The sequence below is a fragment of the Symphalangus syndactylus genome, chromosome 8 (genome assembly GCF_028878055.3).
Source record: "Symphalangus syndactylus isolate Jambi chromosome 8, NHGRI_mSymSyn1-v2.1_pri, whole genome shotgun sequence".
Taxonomy (NCBI): Eukaryota; Metazoa; Chordata; class Mammalia; order Primates; family Hylobatidae; genus Symphalangus; species Symphalangus syndactylus.
The window spans coordinates 120,668,844-120,686,670 of NC_072430.2; the positions used below are offsets into that span (position 1 = coordinate 120,668,844).

At 40.4% G+C, this 17,827-nt stretch overlaps 1 protein-coding gene across 1 annotated transcript in view; it reads right to left on the reverse strand.

Moving 5' to 3' along the window:
- The window catches only part of PECR (peroxisomal trans-2-enoyl-CoA reductase), a 50,042-nt gene that overhangs the window by 16,099 nt on the left and 16,116 nt on the right, over positions 1-17,827 (reverse strand). Inside the window, exons 3-6 of the mRNA XM_055290551.2 lie at positions 17,013-17,178; positions 10,270-10,351; positions 2,867-2,963; positions 715-825 (exon numbers count right to left, since the gene is read on the reverse strand). Coding sequence (XP_055146526.1) covers positions 715-825; positions 2,867-2,963; positions 10,270-10,351; positions 17,013-17,178 — 456 coding nt within the window. The remainder of the gene's footprint in view (positions 1-714; positions 826-2,866; positions 2,964-10,269; positions 10,352-17,012; positions 17,179-17,827) is intronic.

Genomic DNA, 17,827 nt, shown 5'->3' on the forward strand with positions numbered 1-17,827 from the left:
TACACCTGTAATTCCAGCTACTCGGGAGGCTGGGGCAGGAGAATTGCTTGAACCCAGGAGGTGGAGGTTGCAGTGGGCCAAGATCGCACCACTGCACTCCAGCCTGGCAGTGGGCCAAGATTCCGCCACTGCACTCCAGCCTGGGCGACAGAGAGACTCTGTCGAAAAAGTCATCATCTTCGTCATCGTCATCATCATCATCCTAGCACTTTGGGAGGCCAAGGTGGGAGTTCAAGCCTGCAGTGAGCTATGATCGTGACACTGTACTTAGCCTGTAACAGAGTGAGGCACTGTCTCAAGCAAAAAAAAAAAAAAAGACTGCTGTTGGCAGTTTGGAAAGCTGCTGATTTTACAGACTTCAACCTTAACCGAAATCTCATGTGGAACTTCATATGGCCATAACTGTCTGATTTGCTTAGGGTCCTGCGTACCAACAAATGCCATGTAATAAAATAATGTAGCTGAAAATACAGTAAAACAAACTAACAAAAAAAACGCTGTTATTAATTTATACCGCATTCACTCTCAAGTACAGATTGCTGTCAGTAGTCAAAGCACAACCAGAATATCCCTGAGAGCCAGAAAGAACAGGGGAAATGATCTGCTGGCAGTGGGAGAAATAATGTCATCCAGACCGCATAAAAATGACACTGAATTACAAATTCCAAAGTAGAACACACAGCAATTCTAATCAATGCTGGAAATATACCTTACCTCCTCAGGAACACCAATTCGTTTAGCGGGGATTTTCTGAAAAGACTCTTCAAAGAAGCTTTGTCCCTGGGAACCATAGTTCTCCATAGCAGTCTGGGAATAAATAACTCCCTGTGTTTAAAAATAAAACAGGGACAAAATAAAGTACACTACATTAAATTTTAATTATAAAGATATCAAGACAGTCTACTGGCATTTCAAACATTAAGTAGCTTAAGCCAAAAAAAAGTTAACAGTGCTGATATTAAATTTCCTCCATGTTGTCAAAGAAGTACAGTCCCCACCATCCACAAATGGATGATTCGAATGGTTATTCTGTGACCTCTTCCTCCTCCTAACCATGCCCTGGATTTTTTCATGAAAGACTTGTTTTCTGAAGGTCATGATTGCATAAGTAAATGAAAGAGGCACTTAACTGGGAACAATGGGACAGGGGACTCTGTCTATTTTAGTTTCCATTTGGCTTCTCTGCTTTGCAAGAGAAGACTGGGCAATGGCTACGTGAGACTTAGAAAAATGCAATATTTTCTTGGCTTTTTACCTAGATTGAAATTGCAAATAAAGCATTTGAATCCAATATCAATAAACTAAAATTTTAATTGTTTAGGAATTTTTAAATGTATCTTTCACTAGCTTTCTAAGGTCAGGAAAATTACTCAAAAACTGTACCCCAGGCCAGGCGCAGTGGCTCATGCCTGTAATCCCAGCACTTTGCGAGGGTGAAGCTGGAAGATTGCATGAGCCTAGGAGTTTGAGACCAGCCTGGGCAAAATAGAGAGACTATATCTCTACAAAAAATATAAAAAAGAATTAGCTGGGCATGATGGTACACGCCTATGGTCCCAGCTACTCAGGAGGCTGAGTTGGGAGGATCGCTTGCACCCAGGAGGTCGAGGCTGTAGTGAGCCGTGATCACACTACCGCAATTCAGCCTGGGCAACACAGTGAGACCTTGTCTCAAACATTTAAAAAAAAAAAAAATTGTATCTTACAGGATACAGCTATTTGTAATAGATTGAAACTGTTAAATTATGGAGAGGAGGGGAGGAAAGAGAAGTTAAAATAAAATTAGAAAATGTGGCAGTTTTAATAACTTCAAATGATACTGGAGAGATATATTGGTTTCCAGTTACACAATATGTTGCCTTTTATTTAAAGAGGATAAAATCTAGAAGTATTAAAATTTGATCATTTAACCGAAAAAGTCTCTGGAAGGCAAACATGAATTACTATTACGAGCACCTTTGTCAGAGATGAGATTACTAACTTCATGCTTGAAGTCAATCATGCTTAGTCTTCACTGAGTGGCACAGATAACACCTATTGATATTACAGAGATAAGATCTATAGATAGGCTGGGCGCGGTGGCTCATGCCTGTAATCCCAGTACTTTGGGAGGCCAAGGTGGGTGGATCACGAAGTCAGGAAATTGAGACTATCCCAGTCTCTACAAAAAATACAAAAATTAGCCAGGGGTGGTGGCACGTGCCTGTAGTCCCAGCTACTCGGGAGGCTGAGGCAGGAGAATCACTTGAACCCAGGAGGCAGAGGTTGCAGTGAGCCAAGACTGCGCCACTGCACTCCAGCCTGGGCAACAGAGCAAGACTCCTTCTAAAAAAAAAAAGCCAGAATCAAGAATCACTGGTTTAACATTCTTGACAATCTGGCTGTAAATCAAAGAGTACTTCCATAATGATAGTTAGACTTTCTCGGCCGGGTGCGGTGGCTCACCTCTGTAATCCCAGCACTTTGAGAGGCCATGGTGGACAGATATCCTGAGCTTAGGAGTTCGAGACCACCCAGGGCAACATGGTGAAAACCCGTCTCTACTAAAACACAAAAAATTAGCTGGGCATGGTGGCATGTGCCTGTAGTCCCAGCTACTCAGGAGGCTGAGGCACGAGAATCACTTGAGCCTCGGAGGTGGAGGTTATAGTGAGCCACGATCATGCCACTGCACTCTGGCCTAGGCAACACAGACTCCATCTCAAAAAAAAAAAAAAAAAAGAAAATTAGACTTTCTCATTTTATCTGTTTTAATGTCAATCTTTTATGCTATACTTGCATATTACCAAATACCTCTATCAACACCACAAATGGAATCAGAAAAGCATAATTTGTCAGTAAATTTCAATATAGATCGTTTACCTACAGGGGCAACACAATTGATCCGTACTCCACTGCAGGCCCATTCCAAAGCTAAAGATTTGGTGAGGTTGTAAACACCCGCTCTTGCAGCTCCAGAATGCCTTTGAAAGACAAAACATAAACACGACAATCAGCTTCTGTTGAATATTTCTCTTGTTCACCAAGCTCACAGGTATGCCAACTACCTGACAGAATTCCACCACAGACTTCTTGCTATGGAGTCTGTCTTGTTGAGTTTCTGTCTAAACAACAAAGAAAAAACTATGTTCTTCAATATTAAATCCAAGCCACAGCTGATGATCAAGCAAATCTCACATGGCATAGACCCGGATAAGGCTCCCCAAATCACTATGTAAGAGGAATACTTTGAAGAACTTTGATTATAAAGGAAAACAAATTGGTAATTTTAAGGATTTCAAGCATGTGGTTATTTTTAAAATTGATGTTAAATAACAAAGGAGGCCAGGTGCAGTGGCTCACACCTATAATCCCAGCACTTTGGGAGGCCAAGGCAAGCCGATCACCTGAGGTCAAGAGTTCAAGACCAGCCTGACCAACATGGTGAAACCCCATCTCCACTAAAAATACAAAAATTACTGGGCATGGTGGCAGGCATCTGTAATCTCAGCTATTCAGGAGGCTGAGGCAGGAGAATCGCTTGACCCTGGGAGGTGGAGGTTGCAGTGAGCTGTTATCACACCACTGCACTCCAGCCTGGGCAACAGAATGACACTCCATCTCAAAAATAAACGAAGTATGGGGTCTTGTGTAGATAGACACTATGGCTTAGAATTTCTAATGACAAGATCCTCAAAATCAAATATAGGATGATTTAATGTGAGAAAATTAACTTATACAACTAATTAGGAAAATTCTTCTAATCAAAGGTGTTTGAAATCAGCTGATAAAAAACAGATTATTTAGTAAATAATGGACTATCCCTTAACATTTATTTTAGCATAGGTCTGCTGGTGATAATTCTTGCAGATTTTATACGTTTGAAAAAGTCTTTAATTCATCTTTGTTTTTGAAAGATGTTTCAATGGATAAAGAATTCCAGGTTGGCATGGTTTTTTCTGTTGGCACTTTAAAGATGTTACACCACTAACTTCTAACTTGCATTGCTGCTGATGAGAAATCTGCTTCTGTATACAATGTGTCTTTTTCCTCCAGCTGCTTTTAAGATTTTCTCTTTAGCACTGGTTCTCAGCAATATGATTATGATGTGCCTTGTACACTTTTCTTCATGTTTCTTGTACTGGGGTTTGTTGAGCTTCTTGGATCTATAGGTTTATAGTCTTTATCAAATTTGGAAAATTTTCACCCACAGTGTCTTCAAATTTTTTTCTGTCCCCGTTTCTCATGTCTCTTTCAGAGACTCCAACTGTCTCACAGTTCACGAATGCTCTGTTTTTGTTTTTTGTGTTTTTGAGACAGAGTCTCGCTCTGTCACCCAGGCTGGAATGCAGTGGCATGATCTCGGCTCACTGCAACCTCTGCTTCCCGGGTTCAAGTGATTCTCCTGCCTCAGCCTCCCGAGTATCTGGCTTTATAGGGGTGCGGCCATCACGCCCGGTTAATTTTTGTATTTTTAGTAGAGATGGGGTTTTGGCATGTTGGCCAGGCTGGTCTCAAACTCCTGACCTCAGATGATCTGCCCACCTCAGCCTCCCAAAGTGCTGGGATTACAGGCATGATCCAGCACACCCAACCTCAACTGAACATTTTACAAATTGAGTATGCCTTATTCAAAATGCTTGGAACCAGAAGTGCTTTGGATTTCAAATCTGTTCTGATTTTGTTTTTTGTTGTTGTTGTTTTTTTGAGACGGAGTCTCACTCTCTCGCCCAGGCTGGAGTGCAGTGGCACGATCTTGGCTCACTGCAAGCTCTGCCTCCTGGGTTCACACCATTCTCCTGCCTCAGCCTCTGGAGTAGCTGGGACTACAGGTGCCCGCCACCATGCCCAGCTAGTTTTTTGTATTTTTAGTAGAGACCGGGTTTCACCGTGTTAGCCAGAATGGTCTCGATCTCCTGACCTCGTGATCCACCCACCTCGGCCTCCCAAAGTGCTGGGATTACAGGCGTGAGCAACCGGGCCCGGCCAAATCTGTTCAGATTTTGGAATATTTGCATATACTACCTGGTTTAGCATCCCTAATCTGAAAATCCAAAATCTGAAATGCTCCAAAAAGCATTTCCTTTGAGCATCCTATTGGTGCTCAAAAATTTTCAGATTTTGGAGCATTCTGGATTTTGAGTTTTCAGATCGGGATGGTCAACCTATATTTGTGTAATTTTTCTTTTTCAGTGCCTGTTATCTAAGGTTATAGAAAAAGACCTTCTCTATTGCCTCTTAAAAATGCAATCTCTAGCTTCCCTAAAAAATGGAAGGAATCAGAATGTTGAAAAGATACTAAAGAAATCAGCAAAAATATATATTTTTTTAATCCACACTTTTCAACTGGTAAACTTGTGTTTTTCAAGTTACTTCCTGGCATATTGTTTTTCTCCTAGTTCTATTTGGATGGCCTTTAGACTCTTATAAAGAAATGACTGAGACAGGCTGGGTACGGTGGCTCATGCCTGTAATCCCAGCACTTTGGGAGGTTGAGGCAGGTGGATCACATGAGGTCAGGAGTTCGAGACCAGCCTGGCTAACATGGTGAAACCCCATTTCTACTAAAAATACAAAAATTTTAGCTGGCCATGGTGGCAGGTGCCTATAATCCCAGCTACTCAGGAGGCTGAGACAGGAGAATCGCTGGAACCCAGGAGGTGGAGGTTGCAGTGAGCTGAGATCGCACTATTGCACTCCAACTTGGGCAACAAGAGTGAAACTCCATCTCAAAAAAAAATTAAGAAAAAGAAAAGAAAAGTAAGAAATAACTGAGATAGTAGGTTAAATAAGATCACTAAGTTCTTTTTTCTTTTTTTTTTTTTGGAGGGGGTACAGAGTCTCACTCCAACCTCTACCTCCCAGATTCAAGTGATTCTCATACCTCAGCCCCCCGAGTAGCTAAGATTACAGGTGTGTGACACCACACCTGGCTAAATTTTGTATTTTTAGTAGAGATGGGGTTTCACCATGTTGCCCAGGCTGGTCTCCAACTGCTGACCTCAGGTGATCTGCCTACCTCAGCCTCCCAAAGTGCTGGGATTACAGGCGCGAGCCACTGCATCCAGCCCCACTGACTTCTTTTCTGAAAAAAATAAATATCTATTGCCCATGGAAAAATTAATCAAAATCAGAATATGAGTCAAATATGTCAAATTCCATTATGGTGAACTTCACAAGTTATTCCAAATTCTACAGTCATAGATGTTGTAAATTGGTCATTAGTTAAAAAATGAATTTGGGGTTATTCAAAGATACTTAATGTAGGCCAAGCGCAGTGGCTCACGCCTGTAATCCCAACACTTTGGGATGCTGAGGCAGGCGGATCACGAGGTCAGGAGTTCGAGACCAGCCTGGCCAGCATAGTGAAACCCCGTCACTACTAAAAATACGAAAAACTAGCCGGGCATAGTGGCGTGCACCTGTAATCCCAGCTACATGGGAGGCTGAGTCAGGAGAATTGCTTGAACCTGGGAGGCAGAGGCTGCAGTGAGCAGAAATTGCACCACTGCACTCCAGCCTGGGTGACAGAGCAAGACTCTGTCTTAAAAAAAAAAAAAAAAAAAGATACTTAATGTAAAAACAACTTGTAGGCCGGGCACAGTGGCTCACGCCTGTAATCTCAGCACATTGGGAGGTCAAGGTGGGCAGATCACCTGAGGTTGGGGGTTCGAGACCACCCTGACCAACATAGAGAAACCCCGTCTCTATTAAAAATACTAAATTAGCTGGGCGTGGTGGCACATGCCTGTAATCCCAGCTACTCCAGAAGCTGAGGCAGGAGAATCGCTTGAAACCAGGAGGCAGAGTTTGTGGTGAGCTGCGATAGTGCCATTGCACTCCAGCCTGGGCAACAAGAGCAAAACTCTGTCTCAAAAAAAAAAAAAAATACTTGTAATAGGACTAAACCTAGTACATAAATACTCCCAACAAAGGACAACTAGATAATGCTCCCCCAAACTATGACTCCCAAATCCTCATCATTCTTGAGCTTTTCTTTGTAATACATACTTGAATATAAATGTTTTCCTTCTCAACCATTAAGAGTAAAAAGATCCTCCAAAGAAATGCCTTAGTTGTGATAACCCTGAGGATTTAAGCGCCCTCCTGGATGCACAGCCCCAGAGCTCCAGGGCCACAGGCTTTGGTGTAGGAACCCCTGATGCAGTTCAAACTCCTCTCCCTGGTAGTTAAGGCCTTTTGTGACTCCCACTCCCTTCCAAGGTATTAATTTCCATTTTGCCACACCACCCATCATTACAAAGAATTATTTGTAGTTCCCAAAAGTGCCACAGTGTCTCAAATTTCTGTGTCTTTACATAGTAAATGTCTCATTGACTTGCCTTCCTTTCTCCTCCTCATATGTCACCAAACTCGAGTTCACCTTTGAGACATGTTGCCAGGATGCTGCCCTCCTCTGTGCTCCTGCTTGCACACTTGCAAATACCTTTACTGGAATATCCAACACCTTCTCTCTCTGGCTGTTTATTTTCATGCTTTGCTCCCTTACTAATTGTGGACTCCCCCAGAGTGTGGATGGTATCCGATTCATTTTAGTATTTCCAGATGTATCTTGCGCATGTACCTGTACTGGTCAAGTAAACAAGTGACAGCCAACAGTTTCAATTTGTCTCTTAAGAGAGCTGAAATTTAAAAAAAGGAGTGCTCAATCTCTGACATTCATCCTCCTCTTCTATTGTAGAGGATACCTAAACCTATGTCTTTCAAATTGTAAATTACAACACAATGCTAATAGTGAAATAAAATTAGCAAGTAATAAGCAGCAAGTGCAAAAAAGAAAATACAACAGAGTAGACCACAATAAAATTGAAAATATCAGCCGGGTGTGGTGGCTCATGCCTGTAATCCCAGCACTTTGGGAGGCTGAGGCAGGTGGATCACCTGAGGTCAGGAGTTCGAGACCAGCCTGACCAACATGGTGAAACCCCATCTCTACTAAAAATACAAAAAGCTACTGGGCGTGGTGGTGGGTGCCTATAATCCCAGCTACTCAGGAGGCTGAGGCATAAGAATCACTTGAACCCAGGAAGCAGATCGTGCCACTGCACTTCAGCCTGGGCAACAAGAGTGAAACTCTATCTCAAAAAAAAAACAAAAAAACAAAAAACAAAACAAAAAAGAAGGAAAGAAAGAAAAATCAGAGTGCACCATACGTCGTAAGAATGTTTGCTTCACGAATTTTGTTTTGCCTATAGACACACATACACATATATGTTTACTAGGTCAAGATGTAAAATTTCTTACTATGAGTCATGGTCCAAAGTGTGAAGGCCAGTGGAAAAGGAAACGATTCTTAAGAGAACAAAAGCGAGAAATATCTGAAACACTTCTTTTCCACGTTAAAGACAAGCTGTGTTTTTTTTCTAGCCAACCGAATGTCAGAAAAGCCAGTGATTTCATTTCAAAAATGTATTTTAAGAAAAGAAACTCTCATTACTTCTTACATATGCATGAAAGAGGATACATTTCACTCATAAAGGAACTACAACTTTTCTAAAGGGCAGTTTGGCAATATCTCTTAAAATTACATAGGCATTTGGCTTTGGACTTAGCAATTATACCTCTTGCAATTTAGGCTACACACTATCTGATGTACAGAAAATGTTACTTACTGCAGGTGTTTAGTTTAGTTTTGGTAATAACAAAAGGTTGGAAACAACCCAAATGCTCACCAACTGGAAGATGGTTACATAAGTCATTCCTTACTTATGGTTTATAAAAGTGGCATATTAGCCATAAAAAAATAAGAAGAAATCTCTTTAGACTCCGTTAAGAAAATATCTCCAGGATATTTGCTTCATTTGAGAACATCAAGATACAGAATAGTGTTTATAGTATCCTAAATTTGTTGTTAAAATGTAGGAAAAAGATATGCCCCCAAAACTATTAACACTAGTTGCCTGTGAGGATGGGAAATGCCAGAAAGAACCTACAATCTGAATTATTTCTTCCAAGATGCTAAAATAGGTGAATACATTTAGCAAAGAATAATGAGCAGGAAAAGAAGGTAGAGTGGTATCAATGGCCTGCACACCATTTTTTACTCTGTTTTTAGTAACATCACATTGATTTCCACTTGAGGAAGTACCTCTTGCCTGTTCTCAGTCCATGTCCGAGCGATGATGACCGCAGTTCCTCATTCCTCAGGCTGACCATGCATAGCAGAGCAATCTCATTTCTACAGTTTTTGGTTAATGGCTGAACACATAATCAGGCAGGGTCAGTTAATGAGTATCCTCTCTGGGACCTGCTGGCACCACTAATACTGTTTTTGCTGGCATGACTTGAGAGGCACTCTCTCACTGCAGAGTTAAGAACAGCTAGAGTGTTGACCTCTAACTCTTGCTAGTACTCGCCTTTTGCCACACCTAGAGACAGCCTGCCTGAGAATGTACGCAGACATGAAGAAAGCAAAACCAAAAGGAGAGGCAGCTTCCTGCTAACATTGTGGCTGAACCTAACATGCCCTTTCCACGGTGGCTCTGCAGGTACCAGGATCCCCTCCAGGGCTTGCACAATGGCTGCGCTCTGCCCCCAGAGTTTCTCTTGCAGCAGATCTGGAGTGGGGCTGGATAATTCGCTGTGCTAACAACTTCTCCCAAGTGATGGGGATGTGGCTGGTCTGGAAGCCACTTTTGAAGAACCACTGCCCTAGATTTTTACTTAAACCAAGTTGAATTTTATTTCTATCCTATACATGTTTGGCAGTTCTGCATAATCCAGGAAATGAGCAGGGGACTAAAATTTGCATAAAGGAGGCACGTTCTCTGTGTACAGAGTGGCTAATCAGAGGCACAAAACCTTAGAAACTTTTGGAGAAAAAATCCTGGATTATCTGTTAGGAGGAACAACTTAGCAGTCCTGTGTAAAATCAAGTAGGTATATTAATGGTATTCAAATCTAAATTAACACAGATTAGTTTGATTTCTATACTTTAACAAATAAGCTATTCCCAGACAGTGATGGCCAGTTTAGTCACATCGGGATTAGAGTTGCCCAATAAAACACAAGACATCCAGTTTAATCTGAACATCAGACAAACAACAAATACTATTTTCCCTTTCCTTGGTAAATCTGGCAGTCCGCATCTGGATGGAAATGTTTTAGAAGTACTTTGAATTTTAAGTTCAAATAAAAGAAAATGCTAACTATTAGGATCACAACTCATTAAAGGTATTACTTGATTTAAGAAACGTTCCCTATCCTGCTTCCCCCATTCAGAAGACAAAACTCAAAGACGCAGAAAGAAAACAACATAAAAACGCTTACACAAGTAATGGAAATCCAGCTTTAGTAGGGAGAATGACATTGACGATAGATCCTCCATGCTCTTTCATCCAGGAGCTGTAAACTGCAGGATAGAGGCAAACTCAATCATTAAATCTTTAAAGTATCCTGACCCTCCTGATACCTTGTTTCAGCACACTGCCTGTTTGATATGTTTTACACGTCCATTTACATTTCCTTATAAAAAGCCTGACTGAGGTAAAATTTACACATCATAAAATTCATCTACTTTAAGTGTGCAATGTAATGACTTTTAATAAATATATGGAGTTGTGCAACCATTACCACAATCCAGCTTGAGAACCTTTCCATCACCCCAAAAAGTTTCTTCACACTCATCTGCAGCTTAACCCATCCCCAGGTAAACACTCATCTTTCTGTTTCTCTAGATTTGCCTTTACCTTTTCGAAAATCTAAAGTAAAGTGAATCACACAATATGTGGTCTTTTGTGTCTAACTTCTTCCACTTAGAATCATGTTTGTGAGGTTCATCCACGTTGTAATGTGTTAATAGTTCCTTTTTGATTGCCGAGTAGTACTCCATTATACGGATATGCCATGTTTTATTTATCCACTTATCAGCTGATAAACATTTGGATAGTTCCACTTTGGAGCAATTATGAATACAAATCTTTGTGTGGTCATATGTTAACTCTGTTTAGCTTTTAAAGAAACTGCCAAATGGTTTTCCGAAGTGTCCCTCCCCATTTTACATTATTGTCAGAAATGCATGGGGGATGTAGTTTCTACATGCCATTGCTGTCTGATTTTTTGATAATAGCCATCTAGTTGGGTGTGAAGTGGTATCACACTGGAGTTTTTATTTGCATTTCCCTAATGACTATAATCATGTTGATCTATATATCTATCCTATGTCAGTACCACACTGTCTTAAAATCAAGAAATAGCTTTGAAATCAAGAAGCATTAAGTCCTCCAACTTTCTTCTTTTGCAAAATTGTTTTGGCTATTCTGGGCCCTCTGCATCTCCATATGTAGTTTAGGATCAGTTTGTTAATTTCTACAAAAATTGACAGGGATTGCATTGAATCTACAGATCAATTTGGGAAGAACTAACACATTAACAATATTGGACCTTCTAACCCATAAACACTGAATATCTTTACATTATTTAAATCTTCTTTGATTTCTCTCAGCAATGTCTGGCAGTTTGTGGCATACAAGTCTTACACTTTTTTTGTTAACTTCATTGTTAAATATTTTGTTACTTATATATGCTTGAAAACATATATGAAAAATATATGAAAACATATAAAATCATTTGATTTTAGCACAAGAAAGGAGAATAACCATTTATTTAAATTATTCTACACAGACTTTCTGCTTCTGGATAAATACCACCATATACATATATTTATTTATTTCCTAGTTCTGAAAATGTCTAGAAGTAATGATAACCCAGTAGTAGTGAACACATGTAGTACCCAAATCTCGCCTTCTAAAAATCATTCCCGACTAGGAGTGGTGGCTCACACCTGTAATCCCAGCACTTTGGGAGGTCAAGGTGAGAGGATCACTAAAGGCCAGGAGGTCAAGACCAGCCTGGGCAACACAGAAAAACTCTGTCTCTATGAAAACCTTGAAAATTATCCTGGCATGGTGTCATGTGCCTATAGTAGCAGCTGCTGGGTAGGCTGAAGCAGGGAGAATTGCTTGACCCCAGGAGTTCAGGGCTGCAGTGGGCTATGCAGCCTTGAACCACTACTCTCCAGCCTGGGTGGCAGAGCAAGACTCTCTCTCCAAAAAGTAAATAAATAAATAAGCAAACAATAATTATTATTCCCTACTAAAGGGAACTAGGTCTTCTTGGAGAAACAGGTCTGAGCCATTTCAAAAAGACAGAGAAGCCAGATTAGCTGGTCAACTAGAACATCAGAGAGAAAATGACAATAATGGGTTAGAAATACTGAATAAAAATAAATTCCATTCATCAATAGTAATGCTTAGTAGGGAGGTGAGAAAAAAAAGAAAAACTCATCTTTATAAAAGAATGCCAATTAATAAATAAGGCATAAATTTTTAAAATCATCATTTTGCATCTTCCAATTCTGAAACTGAATCGGGCAAGAATCTAAAATGGAATGAGCCGGGAGCAGTGCCTCACACCTATATCCCAGCACTTTGAGAGGCAGAGGCGGATGGATGGCTTCAGCCCAGGAGTTTGAGACCAGCCTCAGCAACATAGGGAGACCCCGGCTCTACCAAAAACAAACAAACAAACAAAAAAAAAACAATTAGCTGAGCATGGTGGTTAGTAGCCTAGCATGCACCTGAACCTCCAGCTACTCAGGAGATGGGAGAATCGATTGAGCCCAGGGGGTGGAGGCTGCAGTGAGCCACGATCACATCACTGCGCTCCAACCCGGGTGAAAGAGCGAAACCCTGTCTCAAAAAAAAAAAAAAAAGGAATCTAAACCCATTGGATAAAAGTACATAGGAAAACAGTATCTTCACATGGTCTGAAAGTATTATCCACAGATTACTTGTAGTTTACAAATAGAAAAATGTATCTTTACAACAGAAAGGTTTGGTGGTCAGAATCTTAGACAAGTGAAAAAATTTAAGATGACCAATAGTAAAACCACCTTAACTATAGACTTACAGGTGTAATGCAATAAGAAGTATATATACCATATATGAAGGGGTCTTGCCAGAAATATTTAAATGAATATAATCACCACAAAACAATTAGAGAAATCCAGAATTTGGAACATTCTATAAGTCACTGTTATGAAATATAAGAAGTATGGATTTTTTTAGAGTACAAGAAACTAAAGACACATAAACAAATGCAATACATGAATTTGATAACATCTTAGATTTTAAAAGCTGGGAAAACAATTAGGGAAATTTCAATAAGGACTATATAATGAGTGATTTTATTGAATTACTGTGAATTTTCTTAGGTGTAATAATGGTATTGTAATTATATAGAAAATGTGTTTATATTTAAAGATATATAAGCAAAGTACCATTGTATCTAATTTGCTTTCGAAACGAGTGTGTGTGTGTGTGTGTGTGTGTGTGTTTGTGTGTGCGCGCATGCGTGCAGAGAGGGCGAGAGAGAGACAGAGAGAAAGAGAGATCATGTAAATGGGAATGTCAGTGCGTGGTGAATTTTTTTTTTTTTTTTTTTTTTGAGACAGAGTCTCACTCTGTCACCCAGCCTGGAGGCACCATCCCAGCTCACTGCAACCTCCGCCTCCCAGGTTCAAGCGATTCTCCTGCCTCAGCCTCCCAAGTAGCTGGGACTATAAGCATGCACCACCACTCCCGGCTGATGTTTGTATTTTTAGTGGAGACAGGGTTTCCCCATGTTGGCCAGGCTGGTCTCAAACTCCTGACCTCAAGTGATCCGCCCACCTTGGCCTTCCAAAGTGCTGAGATTACAGGCATGAGCCATCGTGCCTGACAATGCTTCATGAATCTAAATGATAGGTATATAGAAATCCATTGTATCATTTCTTCAACTTTCCCACAGATCCAACATTTTTCCAAAAGTAAATTGGGGTAAAAATTCCTGTATCAGTAAAATGAATAATAAAAGTCTATAGGAAAGTCCAAATTCACCAATAATTTATATGTGGATTTTTTTCACAATTCTTTAACAATAGCATATTGTGTCCCAGGGTACAAGCTGAAACAGACTGGGTGGGGACTTTAGGGCAGTCATCTTTTAAATCATTTTAATTGCTTAAGTAATATATGGTCATATTAGAAAAAGTAGAAAGGGCAGAGAAGCACAAAGAAAAAAATAATATGTAATTTTACCTCCTGGAGGTGATACATGTCAATACAGTCATGTGTCACAACAATGTTTTGGTCAAAGACAGATTGCATATATAATAGTGGTCCCATAAGATTATAATACCACATTTTTACTGTACTTTTTCTATGTCGAGATACACAAATACTTGATGTTACAGTTGCCTACAGTATTCAGTACAGCAACATGCTATACAGGTTTGTAGCCTAGGTGTGTAGTAGGCTATACCATCCAGGTTTGTGTAGGTACACTCCATGATGTTCATACAACAACGAGATTGCCTAATGACACATTTCTCAGAACAAATCCCTGTTGTTAAACAACACGACTGTATTTTGGTATAAATTTTTTCAGAATCATTTCTATTCATATATATGCACACATAAATACATACTTTTTTTTTACAGAAATGTGAACATGTTGGATAAAATATTTTATAACTTGCTTTTTTGGTAGTGATATCTGGCAATATTTTTTCATGTTAATGAGTACATTTTTATGTCAATATTTTTAATGGCTGCATAGTTCTTCATCATATAGATGTATAAAACTTCACTCAACTAATATTTTACTCCAGAATATTTACATGGTTTTCAGTTTTTCACTATTATTTTCAAGGTACAGAAAAATATGGCTGGGCGCAGTGGCTCATGCCTGTAATCCCAGCATTTTGGGAGGCCGAGGTGGGTGGATCACAAGATCAGGAGATGGAGACTATCCTGGCCAACATGGTGAAACCCCGTCTCTACTAAAAATATAAAAATTAGCCAGATGTGGTGGTAGGCGCCTGGAGTCCCAGCTACTTGGGAGGCTGAGGCAGGAGAATCGCTTGAACCCGGGAGGTGGAGGTTGCAGTGAGCAGAGATCACGCCACTGCACTCCAGCCTGTGCGACAGAGCGAGACTCTGTCTCCAAAAGAAAAAAAAAGAAAAAAGAAAAATATAACTTAGGAAAAGTAAAAACTAAAATCCCCAAATAAGTAAAAGCAAAAATAATAGGCCTTGTATTTGTTTTACTTTTTATTTATTTATTTATTTATTTGAGACAGTCTCACTCTTGTCACCCAGGCTCGAGTACAGTGGCACGATCTCGGCTCAATGCAACCTCCACCTCTCGGGTTCAAGAGATTCTCCTGCCTCAGCCTCCCGAGTAGCTGGGACTACAGATGCACGCTGCCTGGCTAATTTTTTTTTTTTTTGTATCTTAGTAGAGACGGGGTTTCACCATGTTACCCAGGCTGGTCTCAAACTCCTGAGCTCAGGTAATCTGTCCGCCTCGGCCTCCCAAAGTGCTGGGATTACAGGCATGAGCCACCATGCCCAGCCAGCCTTGTATTGTTTAATTCAGTTTTGGCTAATAAAAATCATGGCTGAATTTCAATTCTGTAGACTTTTAATTGACAGTTGTTAGTAAGGAATCTTGGATTGGTAAGACATTGCTGATTTGCTTGTTAGAAGGAGTGAAAGCACCGAGTTATAAAGCTTGGGTTAGAGACCACTAGTTGTCTCCCAATACTCATTCTCCCTTTCTTCCATAGAAATAGAATTTGTTTTAGGGACATAGCTGCCCACCTAAGGACTCTATTTCCCAGTTTCTTTCACAGCTAGGTACGATCGTTTAACTGAATTCTAGCTGATGAATGTGAGCAAACATCATGGTGCTTCCAGATGGTGCCCATAAAAGGAATGGGTGAGCATTACACTTTTTCCTCATTCCTGTTGTCTGGAATGCAGATTTGATAGCAAGAACTGGAGCAGCCCTCTTGAATCATGAAATGGAAACCACAGGTCAAGAACAGTGGAGGAATAAGAAGGATCCTCAGTTCCTAATGATTATGAAACTACCATATAATCCTTACACTACCTACCTGGACTTTTTATGTGAGAAAAATAAACTCATATTCAAGCCCTGTTATTTCTGGGTTTTTCCATTGGAACAACCCAACTTGTATAACAACTTAGACAGAGGTTGATTCTGCTCGTTAGGTAGAGATGTCTGCAAGACCTCTGACTTGTAGATACTAAGAATATAAAGCCTAATTCATGTTAGCATGAAGACCCTTTGAGATAGGGTTGTACTTGTTCTGTATTTTTCATCATAAGAAAGATTTGGGTAGTTTTTACAAAATCTCTTGAGTTACCCAACTCAGGAGTTCAGTACTAACCACCCACGAAACATGACCTTTAATCCAAAGACTATGCATGCTAATTAGTTGTTAGAGAGCATACAGACTCTGTCTCTGGTATTCTCCCTGAATTTATTAATTGGTTCTGCTAAAAGATTTAACAGATTAATTCTTAAAAACAAAGTAAGTGTGAGAATTTTCTCAAATTCTATGAACAAATTAATAGCTAAATCTATGTACAGATCATTAATACTTTTCTCATAATAAATTCCAAGAAGGCTGGGCACGGTGGCTCACGCCTGTAATCCCAGCACTTTGGGAGGCCAAGGCGGGCGGATCATGAGGTCAGGAGGTCGAGACCATCCTGGCTAACACGGTGAAACCCCGTCTCTACTAAAAATACAAAAAATTAGCCGGGCGAGGTGGCGGGCGCCTGTAGTCCCAGCTACGCGGGAGGCTGAGGCAGGAGAATGGCGTGAACCCCGGGGGACGGAGCCTGCAGTGAGCCGAGATCGCGCCACTGCACTCCAGCCTGGGTGAAAGAGTGAGACTCCGTTTCAAAAAAATAAATAAATAAATAAATAAATAAATAATAAATAAATTCCAAGAAATAAAATGATGAGATTGAAGGATATCCACATTTTATAAATATTGCCAAATTACTACACTGAAATGTACCAATTTACATTCCTATGTCGTAAGTGAGAAAATCCAGCCAATAAATGTTAATGACATGGGGCTTCTGAGTCCCTAATAGGATTCCTGAGATCTCTAAATAAAGACACGGTGACTTGTGGATACTGATGGTACTTGCCTGCTTTGCACATGTAGAAGGTACCCGTCAGGTTGGTCTCAAGCACAGCATGCCACCCCTTAGAACTGATGTGTTCAGCAGGGGAAAAAAACTGGCCTCCTCCATTGTTCACCAAGAAATCGATCTTACCATAAATATCTAAGGTAGATTTGACCAAATTATTCACCTAAAGAAGAACAGTAGAAGTTACTAAAAGAAAAAGTTTAATAGCCTAACTTGCTACCTCGCCTGATTGCTTGCTCTAGAGTTTGCAATCTCTCACAGTGAACAGTCACTCCAAGTACCACAATGAATGAACATGCAGCAATGAAAAAGACTAAAAATCCCACACCAATGAGTAATGTACCAGCACCCAATACCCACAGATCACAAAGCTAAAACTGTAATTTTGACGACAAGATATATCGAAGGGCCTGGAACACCCTTGAGTAGGGCAGGCCTCGGTCATATATTAATTTGTAAGCTACCAACCCAGAATAAACAGTGATGAAATCAGATTAAAATGAACATTAAAAAATGACTCAAAGGGCCAGGCATGGTGGCTCACGCCTGTAATCCTAGCACTTCGGGAGGCCAAGGCAGGCAGATCACCTGAGGTCAGAAGTTTGAGACCAGCCTGGCCAACATAGTGAAACCCGTCTTTATGAAAAATACAAAAATTAGCTGGGCATGGTAGCATGCACCTATAGTCCCAGCTACTCAGGAGGCTGAGTCAGGAGAATTGCTTGAACCTGGGAGGTGTAGGTTGCAGTGAGCTGATATCGTGCCACTGCCTTCCAGCCTGGGCAACAGGAGAAGACTTTGTCTCAAAAATA